The 25733-nt window shown below is 44.4% G+C and overlaps 1 protein-coding gene across 4 annotated transcripts in view; it reads right to left on the bottom strand.

Moving 5' to 3' along the window:
- Window positions 1-4207: 4207 nt before the first annotated feature.
- The window catches only part of PALM2AKAP2 (PALM2 and AKAP2 fusion), a 274692-nt gene continuing 253166 nt past the window's right edge, over window positions 4208-25733 (bottom strand). For all 4 annotated transcript variants that reach the window (XM_056324615.1, XM_056324616.1, XM_056324618.1 and 1 more), the window contains 2 exons: window positions 17597-17775; window positions 4208-7751 (listed from right to left, as the gene is read on the bottom strand). In XM_056324615.1, the coding sequence (XP_056180590.1) occupies window positions 7659-7751; window positions 17597-17775 (272 nt within the window). In that variant the 3' untranslated portion in view covers window positions 4208-7658. The remainder of the gene's footprint in view (window positions 7752-17596; window positions 17776-25733) is intronic.

Raw genomic sequence — 25733 nt, 5'->3', positions numbered from 1 at the left:
GCATGAAAAATTCCCATCAGCAAGATTTTCCTTTACTTATCTTTCTTTTTTCCACTGTTCGTACCGCTCTTCTCTGACCTGCATTACTTACCCCTCCTTTCCCTCCATTCCTGCCAGAAATTCTTGCTTGCTTTGTACATCAAGTCCTACAATTTGCAATTAACTTACTCTTGAAAAACACCCTCTCCACCTCATGCAAGCTCAGTCTACCTTTCCTGCAGCACTCCATGGCTGGAGCTTGGCTCACTTGTTTTCCTCAAACACAGCATTAAAAAGAAGCTATAGTCATGCCCCTTTTGACATGAATAATGCAACCAAAAGAAGTTTTTTTTTTCACCTGGCCCTCCCCCCAACACCATTTCAAGTCAAGCCCACTAACATACCCGCATCATTTTATAGTGCATTGGCACAAGCTCAATCCATGGGCTTCCAGCTGAGGTCACTGCCAAGTAGCCCTCAAAGAACACAGTCTTTAGAGGTATTTAGGTATCAAAGTGCTTTGGTACATTTGGATCTGGTCCACTTAAGGTTCAGCTCCTGGGTCTTGGTGTATCCATCTTCCATGGGGTGCTTTGGCAAAGAAGTGTAAATCCAGTTGAATACCTGAGGAGATGAAACCGGCCTGGGAGAGACCCCAATTGGAGGCTGATGGGGCCTTGCAGTGGTGGTCAGTCAGGACCTGTGGTTGGGGACTTGGTCTGATAGAGGGTTTTTTCCATCCCTTGAGGCTCAGTGGAAGCAGAGTGAGATACCTGTGCTCATGGAAGTCATCTAGTCTTGCTGCCCAAAACCAGCCATGTTTTGGATGTGAGTAGCCTCATATCAAAATGAGAAGGGAACAGCACAGGGCAAGGAGATGGCAGGGAGCAGGAAACAGTAATACTGTGAAGGTGTGGGTCCACCTTGGGCCGGTGCTGTACCACAAAGCTGCACTCCTAGAAGTAAACAAGCTTTACCAGGGAGGGAGCAAGCGTCCTACTTCAGCACCTCCCTTCTTTTGCTCCAATTAAGTAGGGCTGAATACTTTCTGGCTCCTCTACACAATGTGGGAGTGACAAAGCTCCCTGGCAAGTTAATTCCCACTGTATATCAGGAAAATCCACCTTTCTGCATGGCAATGCTGCTTCGCCGAGACACGCACTCTCACCCTCCTTTCTAATGACTGGTTAATTTGAAGCCTTACACAAGTTCCGTGAAATGCTGCTTCACAAGGGTTATGTCATCATCCATGTGTTTTTGCTAGCATTTTCCTGGCTTCTTGTGTTTCAGTTGCAGCTTGAGGACTTGATGCTCATTTTAAGGTAAGGCTGAGAGAGTTCAGCTTTCCAGATACAACAAGAGGAAGAAGTGCTTGCTGGGGCCCTTTGTACATAAGCGTCCTGCCCGACTCTAAGCCACAGCCTCTTGTCAGTGTCACCCCAAGGGGGAATGCACCACCCTGGTCTGTCTGCTGCAGACCAACATGAAACCCTCCTGTCTTCATGAAGCTGTTTCCAGCTTCCTACTCTTCCCCCTCGCCCTGCACACACCTTCCAGGTCAGCAACAGTCCCCACAGTGAGTGTTTTGCATGCCCAGTCACAGTCCTTCACCAAACTGCCTGCTGAGGCAATAGAGTTTGCAGTTGCTCCCAACAAGGACTGGCTGGGAGGTCTGGTGCACCCCAGGAGCTTGTACAGTAGGAGGAGGCATGCCTGGGGCGCTGAGTGAGCATGCTAAGCACAGCAGCATTTTCTAGGGTCCCCATCCCAGCCGTCTCCCCCTGGGAAGCTCATGAGATGTGCCACGGCTCTTCTCCTGATCCTTTGCTCATCCCGAAGGGCTTGCTGTGTTAGTAACACGGGTGCTATCGTAGCGAGCTTAGCCCTGGTAGGCGCTGTGACTGGTCCATCAGTCAGCACATCTATCCCAGACACTGGCTTCCAGGGGAAGTCCTTGGAAATTAAGGTCTTCCCATGGTCAGTGCGATCCATCCTCCAGATGTCACTGCTGCTGCACAAATCCCTGCCCTGCAATCCTCATGCAGTTTGCTGTAACAGGCTATATAATAAAGTAGCTTTGCACAATTTTTTTTCTTCCTTCGTTAGTTTTTCTCACTGCTACTGCCACATTCTAGGTTGGAACAAGGCCCGAAACATTTCCAGCTTCTGGTGAGACACCACCTTGGATTCACTGCAGAGATGACAGATGCCTGGGACTGGGCTGGAGTGCTCACACTGATGCCACATTCAGTGCTTACTGTAAAAGCCTTCTTCCTGATGACCCCATTGATAAAGCAGTGGGTTACATTTCCAGTTAATCAGGGCTCAGCCAGAGCTAGCAGCAGACCCTGAGATCTGGACGTCCGGATGGCATTTTGGGTATCTTCTGTTGCTTCTTAGGTTTTTTGGTTGTTAGTTTGTTTTTTAATTTGGTGTCCCTGTCCATCCATCTGCCCTGCCCCACCCCCCTCCCCCCGTACTATTGCTGATGTGACAGGATAGCCCCTGCCCCCCTGGTCTTGCACCACTGAAATGCTGGGATGCTGTTCAGTCTTTAACTGACTTGTAACTAACCGTAACTCAGGGGGAGGTTTCCTGGACTGCCTGTCCTAGTCAATTCAATGACTAGGACATAACTGAAAGTCATCTTTAGTGCTAATGTCCACACTAGCATTAATAGCTCTGGTCCTGCCTAGTCCTGTCCTCCCTTGCTACAGTTTGTGGTGCTCTGACTCAGCTTCCTTACACTACAGACCTTGTTTGTAGGTTTTTTTTTAATCTCCTGCTCCCACTCACAACTGAAAACACTGTACTGAGTGCTCTCCCTCCTTTTAAAGCCATTTGTCAGGCCTGCCTCTGCAGAGATCCTTTGCCTCTCCATTTACTTTTCTGTTGTGCTGAGGCCTTTTGAAGCCACCTACATCTATTGGAGGTGCAATATCCTCACCTTATATGGGACTATGCCTGAAATGATGGATAAATGGCTCTTTTATAGTGCTTCACTACTTTGTAGAAATATTCTAAAGCTTGGTGCGTGCCATTTTGATGACAGGGATTTTAGATATCCTACGTGTGTGTTATTAAACAAATACCAACAGCTGGTAACAGCAGAATGCATTGCAAAACTTCCTGAGCTGCTGCCACCCCCTGGTGTCACTGCATTACTTTGGCAACGCCTAAACGCTCCCCTGCACATGTCCCATTTCCACTTTTAATTCTCATAGAACCCAAAGGAGAGGTCTGGAAGGGGTTCCCTTTCCCACTGTGTGCCAGCTAGTCCAATAAGCTATCCCTCTTAGCACAGAGCAAGGAAAGGCAAAGGAAGACAGAAAGCCTCTTCTGTGTTGAGAAGACAATAACCTCTTTTTCTTCTTAGAGACCAGGACTGGGGGGTAAATTTTCAGGCTTGTTTTCTAATCCATTTTCTGACTATCAGCAGGATATTCTAACTGCAAAGGAAATCCACATCTGATGTTGAGATGAGAAATGTAGGCATTTCTTATACTGCTTGCACAAGGGAGAAGAGGGCTCATGGCTACAGAGAGTGCAGGCTGAATTGCTGCACTTGGCTCTAGCCAAGTCCCACCAAATCATCGGAGTCCTGCGCCTCCTCCTGTGGGCTGTGGAGCAGGGTTATATTTTAAATGCCAGGCTATTCCCAGCACAGGGAGGAGCAGTGGCATGAATCTGCCCAGTTCCCAACAGGTCCCTGTGGCTGTTCTGCAACCGCCATGTACCTGGCACCTTTTAGCTCTCACAGCTAAATATGACGGCAGCTTGGTCTAGCTGACGATGAAAGGGTGGTGAGAGGCTGTGATAATGGGCAAGCTGCTGGTTGCTGCAGCTGAGCATGTGAGAAATGGATGACTGGCTGAAATGATGTGCTTTGCCATGTGGGATGGCAGGGCTTCTGCAGATGTTAAGGAAACAAGGTAAGAAATCAGGTGCAATTCATCACAAAGCAGATCTGGCCTCTGCAACCCTCCCCAGGTACATTAATGGGAAAGAAAAACTCAGGGATACTCTTGTATCTGCAGTTGACACCACTGAAGGGAGGAAAAAAGAGATCTCTCCTGCCTCTAGACAGATAGATGGACAGAAGCAGAGTCAAGAACTGGGGCAGAGATCAACCAGCTACCTTGGGAGATGGGACACAGGCCACCCTCCACCAGCTGCATGCTGCTTGTGGGGGTACACCTTTCTGCAAGAACATGAAGAAACAGGCAGCTTTATAGAAACACAACACAGGTTTCTGTTTTAATGAGAAAATAATTATATACTTGCATTGTAGGCCTCACAGTCACTATAAAACAGAAGCAGGATAACATTTAAGTGGTTAACATACAGAAAGCCAGGTATTGTTGAAACTGGTTGATAAGTCATGATAAGGATGCTGACTTGGTTGTCAAACACACCGATGTGACTGTATTTTCCTTCAGATAATGTCAGTATGGAGCAAGATGAAGCCCAAACTGGCAGCTTTTAAAATGAATTGTTCAGAAAACCTGCACTGTAACCCCAAACTGATTATAATCACAAAAGCTAATGCTTAACTATTTCTCAATACACAGTTTCATTAAAACCAGTCTTTGCCAAGGGAAAAGGATCTGAGTGTTTCTTTTGTGGAGACAAAGTTAACTCTGCAATAGTGCTCTTTTGTTGCATTTGATATAGTTATATATAGATAGATATGTATTACTGGCGTATACTTATAAACACCTAAGCTTGGTAGCATGCAAATGAAATAACAGAGGCAGGTAAACTGTATCGCACTCGCGTTACCACAGCACTGAATGTGTGCTGCTGACTATGAGTGTCCATAATTTCTGGAAGAGAAAAACTCTGCTGGATGGAAAGTTTGGCTGTCCTGGACTGATACATGCAAATATTTTTGCCACAGAAACTGCAAGCAAATGCTTCTAGCACAGAGGACTCCTGCCTGGCCTCTCCCCAACAACACATCCCCTTTCTAGAAAAGAAAGGTGCAGGCTCCTGGGAAGGCAGTTTCAGGGAGCAAGTCTGAAGAGCATCCTTTGGTGCAAGACCACATCACTGTAAGTACAGGGGCTGTCTCCTCTGCTTAGGAAACCCCTTTTTCCCAGTCTCACTTAAGCTTTCCTAAAGGATGGACGGAGCCAGGACTCCTCTTGTTACAGATGCACAGAACTCGTGAATCTGGCTACATGAGATATGGTCTCACTAGAGTGCTGCATTAGTGGCGTTGCTTTTCCTAGTCTGATGGTAACGACCTGCCTGCAGACAGGAATCACAGTTCACTGTTGATTGCCATGTCTGGACAATGGGTCTACTTCATCAAGTATGTAATTCCTTCACAGGCATGGTGCCTCCCCATGCACCTGGGTTTAGAGAGCATCCTTGAGCTAAGCTTGCTGCCCTTATCACAGTGAACACTCGGATCAGCAGGGTTTTCATCTGTCCAAGAGCACTTAGGGAGACAATTGACAGAACCGAGTTAACGGGTATATGTAATTGTATTTGCTACAATTCCCTGAAAATAAGCCTCAAAATGATAGTGTCCAGGGACAGAAATCACATGCTGGAGGAACTGAAGTGTGTGTGTGGGGAATAATTTGGTTGCAAGCTCTGTTTAAGAAAAGCACCAGAAATATGTTCACAGTATCGGTACTCATTTTAAATAAGCTCACTGTTTCAGGATCAAACAGCACAGCAGGTCATAAAACCAAGGAAACGCTTAAGGGAGGACCAGTATCCTGGCTGATGACTTTTTAAAAAGATGTCAAAATAAGAATTTTTGTTTATAAAAAAGACAGATTATTTCATATAGAAAAAAGCTCCGTGTCTTTTTTTCTGTCACCTCCCAAACTTGTTGGTTTCTAGTCCAGAAATTATGGTTCCCAGCTGTAAAATACTCTTATTGTATTGCTTGCGTGAAAACAAAGAGTAAACCCGCAGCCTCTATACTACATACAAATACAAAGCACAAGAATAAATACCACATTTCTTTTCCTAATTGTCAGCTTACAAAACTGGTCAATACTTTGCAATTGTGACTCATGCAAATACCATGTTGGGTCAAATTTTAATATCACAAATACTGCATTAACTCAGTGCCTTGTTTTTATATCCCCTTTCAGAAAAAAAAAAAGAAAAAGAAATTAGCACTCATTCCTATAGCTGATACAACAGCTTTGGAGAAAATAATCAGTACATGCACTGCCATACACTTTTTGGTATGCCAGCCTCATGCACACGCCTGCACACACACACACACACACGCGCGCACGCACACGCACACACACGCACACACCCATGCACACGCACACACAGATCCATACTAATCCTTCACTGCTGATCCCAAGCCTAAGCAATAACTAAAGGCTCTATGGTTTGCTTGTAGCACTGAAAACACTGGCTGAACGGCAAAAATTATGTTTTCTTCCCTTGTCTGCTCTTCCTTGTTCACTCCTTCCAACACATTATGCCCTTTAGCTTTTTTTGTTGCCTGGAGACGTGAAGACTTCCATAAAGCACTCTACTTCAAAGGCTTTTTATGTTGTATAAATATAGTTGAAGACGTAACTATCTTTCTTCTTTATTTCATACCTCTTTCTAGGCCACAGGCTGGCTTAGTTCACTTATTGCCTCATTTACAAATTAAATGTCCTTTATTTGTATCCCTTTCCCACTACCTTTCTACTTCAAATTATCCATCTTCATAGAGTTTACACATATGCCATTCTTTTCCCTCCCCACCATCAAAAAATAGTTGTCATCCACTAAATACAGATTTTCTATTTAGAAACTTTGTTATGTAAATATGCTCTGAGAACCTGGAGCTCAGGTGATATTGCAAGCATATAGGATCCTAAAGCTAAGGTAATCCATTTGGCTTAGCTCTCATCCCCATCTATTCCACTCCTAAATTGTGATGGCTTGTGTTTGCAACACAAGGACTGTTGTACTGAGTCTACTAGATTGTACATTTGCAATAACTGTCTCCCTGTTTGCTTTTTTTTTTTTTTCTCCTTTGAAACAGATAAATTACTAGAAAGAGGAGCAGAATCCATCCTGCCCAAAAAACACCCCAGTCCCAAACCCCAACCCTTCAATCCTCTCAAAGAAACAGCAACAGAGGGCAATATCGTTGTTTTGTGGCTGGATAAGAGTATGCCGAAGCAACACTGATGGTCTCAGTGCAGCAACTGTAGGAGGCAAAGGAACTGCAGGAGGGTCCAACAGGAGCGGCTGGGGTGACAGGGGTCCCAGGGGCAAGGCAGGGCTGTCGATTCAGTCAGCAGGACGCACGAGGACAAGCCCTGGCCATAGGCTCCTCCACGTCGACCTCCCACCATGTGCCTGCAGCCTCTCTGGTACATGGGGACAACAGCCCCCTTGTCCCCCACCCCCAGGGTTTCCACCCCCTGCACCCTCTCCATTGCATTATTTCAGACGGGGGATGGAGGGAAGGAGAAGGGGATATTTTCTAGGTGGGCTTTTCCTGTTGTTCTAGGATTGCCAGGAGCTGGATCGTTTCTGTGTCTATGTGCATCGAGTTTGTTGTGTATTTAATAAATACTGGACTAAAATGCTGCTGCTTTCGTGGTGGTTTTTGTGTTGGTTTTTTGTCTTTTTCTTCCTTCCTTTCTCTTTTTTTTGGTTTCGGTGTGCCTGGTCGCTGTCTTCACACTGCGGTGTGGTTATTCGTCCTCCTCCCGGTTGGCATAAATGCCGGCTTCCCAACGCAGTGCCAGAGCACTCTTCCTGCGGTTCACCCTGGTTGCCTCAAGGACCTGGTCAGGAGAGAAAGGGAAAACACATCACATCACTCAGCTACCTGTCTCCCATGCCGGGGTGCCCTGCACTGTGCACCCAGGCAGGCGGGACCAACGGGGCAGGCAGGGACCAGCTGGGCCAGCCCTTCCTGCTGGGCTCCCAGTGCCGCACCTTGTGCAAACTGGGAGGACTCATGCGATGAAGCACTTGCTGATGTGAAGGTGCAGGGGATGGCACATGAGAGCAAAGCCACGCCACGGGAGGACAGAAGTGGTAGGAGCTGTCTGGCAGAATTAGGGAAGCCCCAGCTGCCCCTTACCAGCCTAGCTGCACATTGCCTGGTCCCAGCCTGGGGAAGGCAGATGGCAGAGCCTTGGTCCTCTCCCCAAAAGGCAGCTCCGTACCACCAGCTTGCAACAACCCAGCAGAGGCTGCTTTGGAGCTGCATGTGCAGCCTGGAAAGCGGTCTGCTGCTTATTTCAGCACATCACCCCTGCAAACAGGACTGGGCAGTTCCCGCTGCATCTTCTCGTGGTCTCTGGCTTGCAGCTATGCCAATGGGAAAGCCTATGCACTGCAATCAAAGCGTTCTTGGAGTGAAAAATCACTCCATGCATACGGGAAATGAGGATCTGCCAGCCTACAGAGTCTGGTACAAGATGGGCCCTTAAAAATTTATGTATTTTTCATGCACACACAGAGTCACACACACAAACGCATATAAAAACAGTATACCCACACATGTATACACAGAAACAATTAACGGAAAAAAGTAAAAAAAACCCCAACCAGTTTTAATGAGGTTTAACAACATATGAAAAATAATCAGATTAAACCAAAAGGTGTTATTGTGACATGAATCTGATGTACTCCTCGGCCAATAATGCATGCCACTGGGTGGTTTTCTCCCAGCAGAGTGAGATGACATAAAGAAGTCTGTGGCCTTCTAACAGAAGCACATAGCAATGTTATTTTCTGACCGACACTGAATAACAGTTCTGTGATCAAACTACAAAGCTGCCAACATCCACTGCCCTCAATGTGTTTTAAACCAGCCCTCCCAGAGAAGCAGACTTTTGAAAAGTTTAAACAGTCAGTTAAAAAACATAACTGTAAAAAAAGACCCCCAACAAGTATGTGACTGTTCACTGAAACAATGCCTGCCATCCCTGGTCCCTAATGCTTCCTGCAAGCTGCTCTGCACACTCCTCCGCTGCAGAAGAGTAGCTGGCCTTTTGAGAAAGGATGATGCTATATTATTTTTCTGCATAGAAAGTCAGATGCAGTGAGGACTTAAGCCTTGACTAGAATAAAAATAAATAATATAAGACTAAAGGAACTCTTCTTACAGCTTGTGACAAGCTGTGGTTGGAAAGCTACACAGGTACTAGGGGCTCCTGTGCAAGTTATATTGGGAAATCAGCTCTGAACTGTCAGATGAAATTACAGGGCATAACTTTGCTCACCTTTCTGCATTTACGCTAAGACCCAGACCTCCATTCAGGAGGTGAAGGTAAGGTGGAGTTTTGCCAGCTTTATTATTTCTTTGCCCTCCTAATTTCGACTATGACTGTGAACAAACCAAAGAACTAAGTGGAAAACCCAGCCAACAGAAAGCTAAAGCTCCATCTGCTTCCCAGCAGTGACCAGGGCCACAAAGCTGGTCCAGGTTCACTGGGGGGGATTTTTTTCTGAAATTTTGCCCAAAGTCATATTTCCTGGTTTTGTAGAGTAATCACAGGAAAGGGGGAGCAGAGCTGAGCAATTTCTTTTTTACCCAGTAAGGGCAAACATGCTCACAAACGTAAAAATTAATCAATTTTTTTTAAAAAAAATCAAAATCAGTAAAAAAATTCCTTCTGAGACATCAGCCTGTAAGCAGCATACCAAAGCTACTCCCGCTGCAGGGATGAGGACCAGCAGCTTAAACTGCGTTTGGGATTCTGAGTGCCTGAACCAAGGAAAGACAACCCAAACCCAGCAATTGAAAATGGGACTGGATATTAGTGCATCACCTCATTATCTCCTCAGAATAAGAAATGACAGTGGCTGCTCCAGGGTTAGCAATAGGGGGTGTGGGTTGGGGAGGAACAGTCATTTTGTATTTTTGGATGGCAACAGATGAATGCTGCTAGACAGAAGACTATCAAGACCAGTATGGAGTAATAATTAAGTAAAGCAGGGAAAACTACTGTTCTCCTCACTGGAACTTGAAATTTACATGAAAAATCAGAAAATGTGGCATAAACTTCAAACCCAAATTGCCACAGTCAGAGTAGTGGTATATTCAACTGAGGCCTGCTGAATTTGGCCTGAAGATTTATGCCAGCTGAAAATAAACTGGATTTTACATAATTTACAAGACTCTCCAGTCAGTGTCTTCCTTGCTGGAAATTAAATCATTGCAATGGTCTCTGGTGATGGCTTGCACAGTCAGGACCCTTAAACTTTGAAGATTTCTGCTTTGAATCGGTCAGCTCGTCTTTATCTCAGGGCTTCTTCTGTTTATCCTCTGTCTGCAAACGTGCCTAGAAGCTTGTCTACTTCTGCAAACTTTGCTGGTTGCTCCAAGGAAAACTGCTTCCAGAATTATATCAGAGACACCATGAGGGCACTGCATGCAGACTTAGCCTTTGCTGGAAAACAAATATTAATGTCTGGCTTAGTATTAATAAACAAGCCCTCTAAACAGTAGAGCAGATACTAATAAGCTAAAGGTCCTTTTCAATAGTTACTCTGGAATTATTCTTCTAATCTACTGAAAAGAGTGTTTGACCTAAAATAACCCTCATTTTTACTAGGTTGTGTCAGTTCTACACCCGCTAGAGGAAACAATGGGGTAATTATAGCGTGCAACTAGAATGACTGAGTAGAGAATTGGGACTCCTCAATGGAGCATTGAATTCACAACCCAGGAAGCAGCTTGCCTAAAATAGCAAACAATCTACCTTTTAAAATATTCTTGGCAGGTATCAGGGCTGTCTGTGGGCCCTTCATGAGTCCAGCACCCAGAGGCTCTCCCCAGCACATCAAAGGAGGGAAAGTCTTTTGCTTTTGTTGTTGTGGCTACTTTGGGTGTCTGTAACACACCATATTTTGGACACATTACAAGATGCTACCTCAGTGCTTCGTGAGTGTCCTCCCTCATGATGCTCCAAAATCAGCTCAGCCGGTACAGGCAGAGCAACCCAGGCAGGACCAGGCTTGGGTGGCCACGGCATCCTAAGGTAGCCAAGTTCTTAACTGCTTGCAGAAGGCATATAACAAAGATCAGAAAGATGACGAAGTAGGTGGTTCATTCAAGCTTAGGCTGAAAAACTGAGCTGGCCACATCCTAGTGGTAAGGCCACATCAGTGAAAAAAGCAATGTTGTTTAAAATGTCTTTTTTGGGAGGGGCTGTTTGACTACTAGTTGCAATAGAAGAGGAAGAATTTGGAGAGCAGAAGTAGGTGTGAGGGAAAGACTAATGTACCACGGTATGTAGGGCTGTAAAAACCACTGCTCACCTCTCTTTGCACAAAACTGCTGTGTGGATCTCATGGTTGCAGCTCTGGAGTCTCACTATGAATTGCAGAGGGTTTTTTCCTGACAGATTTCATCTATATTTAAAGATTTTGTGGGGGTGGGGGAAGGAAAAAAAAAGATTGCAACAGCTACCACTATCAGGTGCAAGATTAATTTACCTATCCATCCTAGAGATGGACTAAACTGTCCTGATCTTCCCTTCAACAAATGTAACAATAATTGCTCTCTCACTGGCAACAAGAGAATAAAAAGCAAAATACCGATATGCTTCAGTCCAAAGCATATTTATCCCCACCACCGAATGAAACTGACTGCTATCCAGTACAGGCTAGTTTTTGTTGAAGAACAACAACGGCAAAACTGATGTGGAAGCAACATGATTTTTCTGGAGCTTAATATTTTACTAATTCTTCCCATCCAGACCTGGGAGAACTAAAAGCAACAAAAACAGAGATTGCAAAGTTCTGAGTGTCTAAAATCTACAGGTACCATGCAGGAAAGTTACTGTACAAGACACCTCCATGGAGCACACCATGCACAAAGAGACAGAAGCACAAGGTCAGGGAACAGCTGCCTGGTTCTGCATTCCTGCTCAGGAACGATAAACTAAACACTTTAACATAAAACTGGAACTACTAAGGGACGAAGAACATCTATTCCTCAAGTATAAAGGTATTTACTGTACCTACTTAATGCTATTCACTGAATACACCAGACCTCCAGTGAGCACAGTGAGGAGCTGGGTATCTAAGACAAAAATGTGTTTACCTGAAAAACAGCATTATACTGCTGCTGGTCAGTATTAAAACATAATGTGTTTCCTCTGCCATCAAATCTAGTATATTGGTTTCCTGTTTCGTAACACAAAAACTTTCAGCAGTAGCCTTTAATATCACATCAATGTCACCTTAATGCAGTATCTCCTACAGCATGACTGCTGTTAAGCAAACTCAGGATAATGCCCCATAAATTTGAAGATACGTATAGCTGTAAGGCCAAGAGTGGAAGATTTCGAGGATAAAAACAACCTACACATGTGCAGGCACATAGTTACCTGTGGTTTCTTTAAAACAGTGGATTAATGTGCTTTTAACACAGGCCGCAGGCATTTGAGGGTGATAAACCACAGCGACCTAATGAAGCAGGCTGTGTTTTGCTGCATGTAGCTTAACTTCAGCAGTGACTGTACCCTGCTGGGGGGTTGCTGCTTACCAGAGCGGAGCTGGCAGGCTGGTTGCATGGAAGCCCCGGCTCCCAGCCAGTGCAAGCATGGCTGGGTCAGCTCCAGCGTTGCTGACAATTAGAATTGAACCACCTGCCTGCATCGGAGTGGGTTATGGAAGGCTCTGGTGAACAGGAGACACAGCTCAGCTGTGGGGTCAGTAGAGAGCTGGGGGGCATCATGACTGGAGTTTTGCTGTTCCTTCCAAAACCACTGCCTGGCTTCAGCTCCTGATTTCCAGTGAGGACCAAATGGTTTCTTCAGTCTGAGGCTTAACACTGGGATTAGCCAGATGGCATACTTTCACCTGCATACAGAATCGCTGTGTCCTACAGTCTTTTTCATCTCTACCCCTTTTCCCATCCATGCACATTCATTCCCAGCTCATTGCGTCATTATTATTTCACGGAGTGAACACGCAACCCTTCCCAGCAGAAGGCCAAGGGCTGGGCATGTAACATCTACACCTGAGCTTCTGCCTCTCACACAACATCAAACGCTCTGATTGCTACTTACCGTCCATAAATCATAACTCAGAATACTGTGAAGATATTATGAGGGAGAAGAGGTCTAATCTGTATTTAAACCCACATCTCTGAGAGCACACTGCTTTTATACTGCTTAACTCTTTATACAAAGATCAATCACTGGCTTGTATCAGTGAGATAAAACCCACACTAAATTATTTAATGAATCGGAAATGGAATAAACTTTACTTTCCAGGACAGAAAATATTTATATACTTGCCTTGAGGTAGCTGATGTGGTCAAATATGTCATGGAACAGGGCAATAGTGGAAGGTTCATGTTTATAAGAAAAGATGCTGACGCTGGACAAGAGTGTCAGTCATTACCACAATCTGTTTGTGTCTCTTAGAGATGTCCAGATTTACACTCATTTCTGCACAGAAAATTACAGGCAACTGAAATGTCTGCATCCTGTTTCTAACAAACATTGCAGAAGTATACCTGGTATCAACTCTCTGCTCTTAAAATTGTTGCCTTTGGCAGAGTACGGCTTTGTAGGGAATAAGGACTGTGCAAGTTATTGCCTTGCTAAAATACCAAATGCCACTGTATATGCCCATTCTTTAGTAGGTCTGGGTTTCTTCTACTCTGAGACCAACACTGATGCTATGCTGTGGGACTGTGATCAGTCATCACATCACAACAGAAGACAGGGACAAGGACAGGTTACCAAAATTCACAAGACGGAGGCCACGTGCTTGGATCTGACTCTCTTCTTCCACAGACGAAAGGTTGGTGTGCAGATTCTTTACAAAATACTAGGCATTTTGATAGTGCTAAATACATTGTAATCAGAGACAAAAGAAAGCCACATCAGTTTCGCTCAGCATGTGAGGGTGCTTGGATCCCATGCTTAGCTTTGCCAGCTGAACAGTAATAGGGATTAAGGAGAAGTTCTCATTTCATGCCTCAGGAATGCTCCAGACCTGGGCAACAGCTTCCATCCCTTTAATTACAACCCCTCCTATGCCAGAACTTGTAAGTAGAATCCAAATGTTAGAAAACGAGCCACACAAATATTGTTGATGAGAGATACAAGGGAATATCACACACACACATTTGCATCCCAGTTTTGATATGAAACAGCACTGGCACACAGTATGAAAACGCAAATTGCAGTGACATGCAATTGGAATCACCATGCAAGAAGCAAAAATAAATAAGCAGTTAAAAAGTACCTCAGAAGTAACCTTGCTAGACAGTAATTTACAGGTGTACTGGTAGAAAGGGAAAAGACCAGCATTAGTGCATTGAATAAGCATGTTGTAACTAGGAAACAAAACCAAAATAAACTGCAAGAACTGGCACATCCCAGAGTATAAGAAGTCAAGCAACTTGGTGTCTTAAGGAAACAAAAAAAAAAAAAAAAAGTCAGGCGGTTTTTTAATGGTGTTGCTTGGCCAGTCTCAGTCTTGTTTACTATACGTGCTTGACCCATTTTCTTGCTGCTGCTTTTTCTCTTTTTCTCACCTGTTGAAATCTCTACTGTAATACATGCTCTTTGGAAGAAACTGCCCCCTTGCCTGAGCAGTGAAGTTCTTCCAAAAGCAGATGCACTTGATTTGCCCTCTGGTTCTGAAAGGCAAAGCCTGCAAGCCCTGGCCAGAGTGTCTGCGCTGTAGCCACTGAAGCCAGACATAAAACAGAAGGAGGTGATGTTTGAAGGAGAGACAGTGTAGATGTCCTGCTGAAACCACCCTCCTGTCTTTTAGTATGTCATATGTAGGGAGAAACTGAAGCTCTATACGTCAGTACTGCTGGTGTGCTCAGCATGTGAGGGGGAGTTTCCATGCACATCAAACCTCTCCACAATCCCATTCAGGAGACCGTGGCTGCTGCCTTCTGTCTCGCCAGCAGTGCTGGCTCTGTTCAGCCTTGGCTGCCACAGCACCCTGGCTGCTCCCAGTACCCAAGGAAGTCTCTGGTTCCCCTCACTCACAAAGAGCAATGCTGAGATATGTTCAGCTCTCAGAACTTCATGCTCCAAGTGGCAGCTGCCTGTCTGGTTGTCATTTATGCTCCTCCCCTGCTACATTTAATGTATTTTTAAAAACAAGCCAGTGATGTGGTCTTTTGTTTCATTATTTACAGAAATCTTTTTCCTGAGCACATGGTCAAATGTCCTCTGCTGACAAATGAAAGCTATTTGTTGTTTAAATAATTATTGCTTAGCCTGGCACATAAAATATTAGCTCAAACCAACAGTGGTATGAGTGCAGAATTTGTTATTTGAATTATCTTTCCCCTGCCAATGGTGGGAGCCGTTTACAAAAGGAGAGCAGAAAAAGGCAGGGAAGAGAAACAAAACACTCCTGCTGGTCTGAGGAAGCTCTCCCTGGGCTCTGCAGGACACTGCCCTCTAATAGGATTTTGGGTAGGCAGCATCAAGAATGTAAATCTTGTTTGGCTGTATGCAATGGGCTTACATGAGAAGAGAATGACAACAAAAAGCAATGGGATTTTGGTGTGTGCTGGGGCTCTATAAATTCACTGGAGCCTTGACAATTTGTCCCAGAAAAGGATTCTTTCCGCAAGTTGTCTAACGAGCACTAATCCTCTGGGAGGGCATTTTCGGGCAGTCAGAGACAGGGCAGCTTTAGCAGCAGCGGACAGCTGAGCTGGCATGCAGAGCACACCTCTTCAGTGAGATGTTGCCCAGACCGGGGTTCCAGTCAGGACATCAAGGCTGCCTTCAAACTGCAGAAGACAGTATGTAACTGTGGCCAGCCTGCTTTCTAGGGGACACATGCGCAGCTCTGCAAGTACCTGGGGAGTTGCACTTGGGTAACTAAGCAGAGGGAGTTACGTCTAATGACATCTTAGATGTCTTTTGCCTGCTACAACTTGTATGACAAACAGCACATGACCCTCACAGCTGTGGGAGAAGATTTCAGCCACAAGCCACTGCTTCATGGCCTGGGCAAGTCACCTTCACTCTTCACAGGGGTGGCGGAAAAGCGCAGGCTGAGGACCAGCTCAGTGTAATCTCTTTAGCAGAGCAGCTTCACCACTGTGCCAAGGTTTCAAGCCATCGGACTGACAGATGCTTGCTGTGGGACTCCAGAGGACCAGTTCTGGTTTGCACAGCAGGAGTTTTATAACCGTCTTTTTTTGAAGTTCCTCCTGCCTTCTGCAAAAGGCATGAAGGTGTGACATGTCTCTCCTTTGGGGAGATGCCAAAAGACAACACTCACTGGAGCAGGTGGAGCCACCCCATTTCACTGGGTGCTTTTGGGGGAGGGAGGGGAAACCAGAGACATGGTTCCCAAGGACATGTCTCCTTCCCAAGACATGGCCCCAGGATGCCGCTTCCAGAGCAAGGCATGCTGCCAAGCATGAGCTGACCTCCTGCATGGCAGCAGGAATCTGACAGACAATGAGTTCTTGGTTTTCGACAGCTTCAGTAGAAAAAGGGTACCAGAAAGTTTCTGGTGTGCAATGGAAATTAGTCTATTTACATTTTGAGTCAGGTCTCCTACTATGTTTTAGTTAACCGGCAGAAATACAACAGGACCCCTCCACATTGCATTCCTTCTGATATTAAGTTATCTTTGGCTATTGTGCAATATTTACCAGTAATGATTAAAAGCTGCCAGACTAGGGCAATATTCACATTACAAACCTTCACTCACTCCCATACACCTAATAAAACTGTAACTTTTATGAATATTTGTTTGGAGCATGAACTCCTTGGTGCTGGAGTCATCACTCTGACATCTCTGCGAAATGCCTGGAGAACCGAGGGTGCTTCAGCAAACAGTGTCTATTTAAGAAGTTTTATATCACACTTATATCTCACTACCTTCTGCACTCACTGCCTACAGTAATAATTAGTCTGAATAAGAAATACCTCATGCTTTGTTGGGAAACAGGTTGTAAAACAGTTGCACTGAATTTTGATGCTTCCAGCTATGAATTCATATCTCTTCTTATTAGTGCCTCCAATAAAGAACACCTTAAGTGGATTAAACTCCACTATAGTAATGACTGAAATGCAGGTACTCATTTCACAAACTGAAATTCTGGCTGATTTTCTGTTTGTGTGAAAGACAGATAACAAATCCATCGGGAAAGAGCATGCTGCCCATTGATGGATCCAAGTTAATTTCTGAGATGTTCCAAATCCAGTTCTGCAAGGAGTGGTTTCAGGGGAAGTTACTTATACTGAATCCTGAGCACACTAGGACAGGACTTTGGGGATCTACAAACACAGATGTGAATACATGCTTGATCCACAAAGTTCAAAAAGCCACTGAAATAGCCCACTGGAGGGTCTTGGTGATGTTTGAGTTAACAGAGTCCGCCAACTGCAGGGCAGCCACCCACTGCCCTTGTATTAACTAGCTTAATTAATTAAAATGAAATTTAATTTGAGTTGCCTTTGATATTTGCGGTGACACTCTCTCTTCCTCTCCGCTGGCCCTCATTCTTCCATTTCAAACATACTGGCCCTTACAATGTGTTAAAATCCTTACACACTTGCAAAATGATCTGAGTAGATTCTTGGGAAGTAAATATTTTTGTTATCTGGATGCTGGTCACGGTCTCTCTTGCGGAGCAAAAAGTGAAAAGGAAAAGTGCACTTACACTGCTGTCATCCATCCTTTCTCGTCTCTTTGTTTTGTGTGTTTCATAATCCTCCATGAGTGTCTGCATCAGATTCTTAGGTCGCTGGGCTCCCGTAGGCTCTTCAGGTGGTGGGTCAGACTGTGAGATGGGGCCTTCTGTGGTGGGGGATGGAGGAGGCTTGATCTTCTCTATCTTTCCTGCAATGACATGAAAAAGAATGACCTTTTCTAAGCTGAAGCACTCATGAGTTGTTTCCAAAAGATGGCAGCTAGAGAAGCATTTTCAGTGAGGTTTGAATGAAGAAACAATTTGGAATGAAATCTATGATCTGGTAAATCAGGATGGCCACGGGCTTGTAAAACACTCTCCCTCTTCCTGAAACCCACTACACCAAAACATCACAATATCTTTTTACAAAACCTAAAAGAGTTATCAAATGATACAAGACAAATTGAACCCACCACTCTTTTTTACAGTAGTATCTGGCTGAATTACCCTCATTCCCTTCTACAGGACACATTCCAGTGTTCTGGAAATGTTTGCAAGATTCTGGAAAACTGCATGATATCTTTTTTCTGTATCAGACAGTACAGTGCACAGGATGCTACCACTATATGTCAGGGACCACATGCTCGACATCCACAGAAGGCATCTTGTTAAGTGTTGCTGGCTTCTTCTCTTCTTCCAGTGCTTTTTATCTGCCGTGTAAGCATGAGAGGCTTGGGGTTTGTTGCTGGTACCACTCTTCCCTGCAGCTGTTTCCTGCAAGTCACAGAGGGTGCTCCTGGAGGGACACCTGTGACAGAGCAGGGTGGGGTCTCTGTTCCACACACCCCTTGTTTGGACAGGACCCTTCAAGTCTCCTGGTGGGAGGAAAGTCAGGGAGAAGTCAGGCTGCTCCCTGATTGTGCCCATTTCACCCAGGGAAGGCTGTTTCAGGCAGAGTGACCTCAGCTGAAGAGGTGAGTAGAAGGCAAGGCACAGCAAGACCACTGCACTGAGCTGTGTGACAACACACACTTCTCCAGGGAGGACGGCTTGTGTTTCTCACTACCAGGCATGGATCCAGGTGAGCCTCCCACCTTGTCTTGGTGGGAAGAATGAGCACAACGGTGGCATGGGAGTAAGGTGTGTGTGGGTCCTCAGCTACAACAGGAGAAAGCACTACTCAATCAAAATCAAGTTCCCTTTTCCATAGCACATCAGCTCTTTGAAATAAGATGGTTCAATCGATGGGAAAGAAAAAAAGGAGAAAAAAACCCCACCCCAAACCCCTTACAAATAAGTGAAGTAATACGGAGGATCGTGGAGATTTTCATGGAACTACCTGTTGCTGAGATGAAAACCCTTGCTGCTCCTTCAAAAAGCATCGTGACAGTGGTAGCCACTAGGGAGCAGCCTTGAAACCTCCTGTAAGAAGCAGCAAGATTGATTCCTGAAGGAAGAAGTGAAACCTGAGCCAGCACTGCAGAGGTCTTTTACAAGAAATCCCCTTGCCAGGCTTGTTTCATTTCTGCCCAGTATGGAAAAACCCAGCATCACTAGTTTCTTGTTACAGGCTTGGCTTAAGCTGCCCGGTGCAGGGATCAGGCCAGGAATTCATCCCCCTTAAATCACCCCACCAGAGACCGGAGAGGGACTTTCCATGGGCCCAGGCTCTTCTCTGGGTTGCACCAGCACCAGCTCCGCAGACCATCAGGAGACATGCTGCCAAAGCAGAGAACAACAGCAGGTCCTGAACTGCCCAGCTGCACCCATGTGTGACGGCTTGGACTGCTCAGCAGGAGAGAGTAAGAACAACTGTCACCTTGCCCATTAGGTACAGTGGGTAAAAAAGTCTGCTGAAAATAAAAGGTCTGATTAAGGGTCAGATATCTTGCTGCATTACTTCATTCTTACACTAGTAAGTAACTATCTTGGGTGTATGTAAGTAATGCAGGAAGAATCAGGCTTCTCAGATGTCTGCCCAGCTTTTGCTTTCCCCTGGGGATGCAGAAGCATCACAGGATGCTCAGACCTGTGGACAAACTTCTTGCCTGAAAAGAGCCCTTTGTACTCTGCTTCCCCTGGAAAACAATGTAAACTATAGGCTTTTGGGATCTGCATTTTAGAAAAAGGATACCTCCACGCAGATCTGTCCTCCCTGGGTGCAAGGCACATCGGTTTCCGTATTGTAGCAGTGACCTGCAGCAACACACAACTTGTTCTGTGCACGGCAGGCAGTGTCACTGTGAAGAGTGTCACAGTTCCCTTTTCATAAATAGAGAAGCCAAGGTAGTTAAGGAGATTTGCTCACAGCAGAACAGTGGTTTGTTGGTTTGTATCCACAAGAAATTACACTTATACAACAATTTTCTCTGTGTAAGTGCTTGAATTCCACTAAAAACTCGGGAATTCACAGCATCAACCACTTCTCATAGAGAAGTGTCTCTTTCAAGTTCCTAAAAATTTTGTGAGAACAGGTAGGCAGGTGGAAGAGAGAGATCCTACCAGTGCCAACAGTGACAGAAAGTCAAGCAACCAGCACAACCATCAGTGAAGTTGTAGTTAGAAGATGGGGCTGCAGGGCTCTCAATCACGACAAAAAACCCCTCTGTGAACCCGATGCAGAGCTCCAGTCCAGCTCAGACCTGTTCTGCCAGTTTGGACTGTGTTAGAAATGTTGCTGGGTTAATTGTCTTCTGGCAGATTTTCATCCAGATAAGGTGCTGTTCTCAGGCAGGTACTCAGGCAGAAGGGTCATTCAGCATTAAAAGTACCATAAGACATGATGATCACAGGCACTTTGTATTTCCATGGTCCCATACCCACACCTGATGCACACAGACACCGCTGGTGGTCCTTGCCCAAATCCTAGCTGAGTAACAAAGGAATTGTGTTCTGATTCAAACAGAAATAGGGCCACACTGTGGGATATCAGCAAAACCTGCAGCCTGATGGTCACACTTACAAGTTAACAATAGTTATCATCAGTGCCTTCCCCTCCAGAGGAAGGCAGTCCCCTGAGGTCACATTTAGAGATATTGCAGGATACTGAGTACAGGCTATAGCACCCCAAATCTTCATCTACACATTTACATTTTTCTCCTCCTTCAAAGGGCCTCCAAATAATGTTCTGTTTCTTCAGTTCTGGTGATGGCTTCTGCTACTCTCTGGCTTCAGGGATCTAGTAGGGCACTCCTGCAATTTGGGTTCTCTTAATTAACTGCCTTTCATGCTATTTGGGGCAGGCAGGTCCTGCTTCTATAGAGAAAGCTCTTTCTCAGCCCTGGGGAGGGTAAGGTAAAGCTCAGGGAAAGGGCAGCTGCTGCAATGTCCTGGTCTGAGGGCTGCAAGACGTTGCCTGACATGTCTCTGAAAAATCAAAGACATGTAAGAGCTGGGGACAAATTAATCAAAACCTCTGTACAGCTCTGGGGAGCAAGAGGGGTTGTGATGGTGACTTAACCACCCTGTGGACTTTGTTGGGTGTCCAAGCACTTGCTGCAAGCTGAGGATGGATGGTCAGCTGATTTGCCACAATATCAAGAGGAGTGACCAAGGGGAGGCCCTGGGACAAGGGCCTGAGTCACCACTAAGTAACCAGTAGGTACCAATGGCCATCACATAGTGTTAACTAAGGCACAAAGGAGATGTGAAGAGTGGGGCTTCATGCAAGGAAGAGCAACTGTTTGACAGATGCTGTTGGCATTTTTTTAATACACCTGCACTGCAGAGAAAAAATTTCAAAATAAGATAGTTCAGCAAGAAAAATTGTTTTGGGAGACTAGTCTGTGCTGGATTCAGGGGATAGCTCAAGTATGCCAAAAAATGTCACTCTGGTAATATGGAGCCTCATTACCACTCCAGGTGAAAGGTGGGCTTCTTTGGTCTTCTTTAACACCAGGTGATCAACATGAATATGCAAACACACAAACAAGAAAACATTAAAAAAAAAAACCCACCTCTTGAAGACCCTCTCACTTCATACACATTCTTCACTAGAGAGGGAATAAGAGAGCAAATGACACATGAACGGGGTTAGTATGCTGTGAAGGCACTCTTGGAGGTGTTTGGGGATGAGTGATGAGCACACCAGAGGAATCCTTGAACAGAATGATGAACTTTGCTTTTTTCATACCATTGCTTATGAAGGGGTTAAGGAAACAGTATTTTCCATAAACTCAAAGCCTTCATTTCTGCTCCAGCTTTTCTCAAAATTCTCATTTTAAAAAGAGGTTCATGTATATGTATTAGACCTGATCCTTATTCTTTACATGTATACACGGTGTTAGAAATTTTGTGATGGCTACAAATATGAAAAATACTTTGCAACAAAGTTTCTGCTTCTTCTCCCACCATACAGTACACCATATCTTCAGGCTGCGGTTGAATCTGAGAAATTTCCTTAGTGTAGGTATTTACTAGTGAAAAAAGTAAGTGGAAGATGGTTTTCAGGCTGAAGGGGCTCCTCTGACAGGCTTAAGCTCCACAGCTGTCACTCAGGAAAAGAAAGCAAGGAGAAGAAAGCGAGGAGAAAGCACACACGTGTTCCTTACTATTTGCAGGCAATGTTTAACTGAAATTTAAATGTACCTGATCACTTACATCTCTAAACTGCAACTCCCCTGCTGGGCTTTTGCCATCCACTGAAATTCTCTCATCTAGTTCATCAACTGAGTACAACAGAAGATAACTGCTTGGTGGGCAGCTCTCCCAGATGCATGTGCAGATGGGTCTGAGTACCCTGCAGAATGCTGGGAGTGCAATGTGCCTTCTGCCTCACCTGGCAACGCTTTGGTAACAAACACCAAAAAGGCAGATGTGGCAGCTGCAGGAAAGCTTCTCCCAGGTATGGCTTCTTATGTTAAGGATTTCCCCATGCCTCATCATGAGACAACAATTTTTTACAGAGGGTTTCTCTCCCTGCAACAGGAAAGCCTTCACAGAATCAAGACCTCTCATGTAATGATTTTCACACCTCCTCTGAAGAACAGGATTACTCGAGCCAGACACTACAGGAAGTTAGACAAAAGTTCTTCGTAGTCTAAGTACTGCTAATAAAAGGAACATGGGAACTACACCACCAAGCATACATGGGATCCTCTCTCATGTCACACTCACCACCCTGTTCAAATAAACTATCTAATAGCCCAGCTGCTCTGCTTAGGAGGGATGGTGTACTCCCTGCAGACTGGAGAAAACCACTGGCTTGCTCTGCAGCTGCTCAGCACCTTGCCAAGTGCACCAGGTACTGCAGCAAAACAACACAGGAAATGCTTGAATTTAAATACGGCTCCACAAATATTTTGGGATCCACCATGACTCCATTTAGCCATGTTCAAGCATTTTTTAAGTCTTTCTTGGGTTTCCTCATGCAGGAAACTCAATTTTTTGGGAACGGAGCTGGCATAGGTTCTTCCCTTCAGCTTTCCAGAAGTACTCTGGAGAAGGTCTTGTCTAGCATGCACGCAACACATAGTTGTCATTCCACTGAAATTACTCTATGTCTTGCTCCAGTGATCTGAGATGGGTTAAAAAGCTGCTTCGAAGCATCCCAAACAGCTTTAAAAAATACTTTTTAGCATATGCAAGTTTATTACTAGGATCCATGTTGGCTTGTGTTGGGTGGCTGGCAGACACCAAATTCAGCATTACTGTCAGTTGTATTAAAGTTGTGTGTCAGTCGGGTAAAAACAGCCTGTTTGCTATCTAAAGCAGTTTGAAGTTATTTCACACGTACACCCACATGAATTGTGTTAATCTTCCAAACTTCATTCATATTAGCAGTTCAGTTCACTGCAGTAATTTTCTGTGGTTTGTGTTTATTATCCACAGTGAAGTAGGGCAGGAATAATAAATAACCAGGGACCACCAGGAGCCCTAGTAAAGCTACTCTGCCCAGTCCACCACCAAAAAGCAACCTGACAGGTAGATCATTGTTTTTTAATTACTGTACCTCCTCAAAAAGAGTTACAGTGAGTTTACACTTCTTCACTTAAGGTTTAGCAACAGATTTTTCAAATTTAGACTTGACCCACTAATACCTTTCTGCTGAGGTATCCTGATGTTAAGAGTGCCAATTCTTTCTTTGGGAAGGCAATTCGGTGACAGAAGTACCTCTGTTTCTTCTTTTCAACATTGTCACCAGTAGTTACGATTTTTACTATTATTTTTCTATGTGAAAATAGATATTCAGGTTACAGTATCAGACATGTTCTACAGCATTTTCCTTACTGTACCTACCACAAATAGATTTTCTTTTCTGCTCTGTATATCACGTTTGTAACTGGCTGCTGTGAAGCTTTGCAGCCAGATTTTATTGCCTCTGCTGAATCACCTTTTGCCCCTGTTTTTGTAAATATTGAAAAGATGCTGTAAATATTACAATAAAAGGACAGTTGCTGCAATCTGCCAAGAGATTGCATAGTATCCCTTCTCCCTGTTTTTAGGGTTGTCTGCAAGCTTTAACTGTCACACAGATGGATGAAGGGACAGCAAGGATGAGATGAGGTGAGGGTACGCACCCTGCAATGCTAAGGGTGCCAAGCTCATTTCCGCCAGCTGAGAGCTCTGCTGAGTACATCCGCTGTTTCAAAAACACTGGAAGTAAAAGATTCAAGACTGACTTTGGCAATGCTCTTTGTGGTTTTTTTGATCAATGGCATCCTTACACATTGCCACATATTCATCTTTTCCTAGAAATTAATTCTTTGCCTTGTCACCAGCTGCAAACTGCAGTAGCTTGAGTCATTGGTTAATAGATCCCAATTTTCTTTCTTTAACGTACAGCAGTTGGACATTTAAAGGAAACTGTCTGGAATGATTCATTACAAATGTAAGTTTATCATTCTCACTGGAATGTAATTTACAACAAACATTTTAACATCAGACACAAAGTAAATGCCTTGTCGTGTAGAGAAATAAGAACAAGCAGAAGTACACTGTTTTCCCAGATGCTCCATTAAAACAAGCGTTAGTGTCAGCAGCCCTTCCAATATCACTTGTGAGTAAAAAGCAACCACTACCAGCCTTATTTCGAGCAGCTACAGATGTTGCCATTTTTGAAAGTGGTGATTAGCACACCTTTAGACAACGAGTCTTCCTAGCTGAAGTCTGTGGTGCCATGACTGTGACATCTTGTCAGATGTTGCTTAGAACACCTCAGTTCATGGAGACTCCCTATCAAAAATGCTGTTCTATAGGATAAATAGATATAGATATAATAACAATAGCACTTCAAAGAAATTATCAACACCTGTTACATTTTTTGGCAAGAAACACAGGTTAAAATCATTCTCTTTGCAGAAGAAACAAACCCAAGTATTTAAATGCTGTATAACTCTCCAAGTTCACAATCAGACCTGGTAATGGACTAAATGCAGACCCTATCCAAGTTTGCCATGACTTTCAAAAGAAAAGGATCACCCTGCACAATTATTGGAAGCACCTCTAGCCCAGATTTACATCAGTGGAAATAAGGACAGAATTTAAGTATTCTGGGCAAAACTAATACTTCTTCACAATGATCACTATTAACAAAACCTTCCAAGTACTTGCAAAGCATGTGTAGGTCTATACTCATAAAAAACATTACACAGAAATAAGCCTGGCATGTGTTTCTAATTTTTGTTTTAATTTTTTTTGTGTGTGTTATATTAAGAAGGCATTAATTGATTTATTTTTTGCAAAGGGAAGGAGGAGACAGATAAGCTGTAACTGCCGTGAATGCCACCACAAGGACCCTAAAGCTGATCAGTCAGAGGACTTCTACCGAATCTATTAAGCATTTTGTTTGTGACACCTGTTTAATTCAGCAGTGAATGACACCAGCTGAAATACATGCCAAATCACAGCTCTGGAGATCTTTTCACCAAAGTTCATTAAGACGACCAAGAAATACCTGAAAACAGAAAGCATAATATACACAAAAAGAAATCTGATGCAAACCTCCAAAGTCTGTAAATCTCCATTACCTTTGCACTTCCTCAATGACATGCAAGAGAACAGAAAGCCTGTTAAAAAAGGCTTTGTATATCTGTCTTTCAAATAGTCTTGCAGCTGCAAAGAACACTGCTGTCCTGCCTTACGGTGATCCTAAATTTCAGTGGGTGATCTGAGCAATGCTGCAGTAGATATGTCATGATACAATGTGGCAACGGATGAATAGAGCACA

Source organism: Falco biarmicus, chromosome Z (assembly GCF_023638135.1).
Source record: "Falco biarmicus isolate bFalBia1 chromosome Z, bFalBia1.pri, whole genome shotgun sequence".
In the NCBI taxonomy this organism is placed as follows: Eukaryota; Metazoa; Chordata; class Aves; order Falconiformes; family Falconidae; genus Falco; species Falco biarmicus.
The sequence above is the reverse complement of the archived record's forward strand: the minus strand, read 5'-3'. Positions and strand labels throughout refer to the sequence as shown.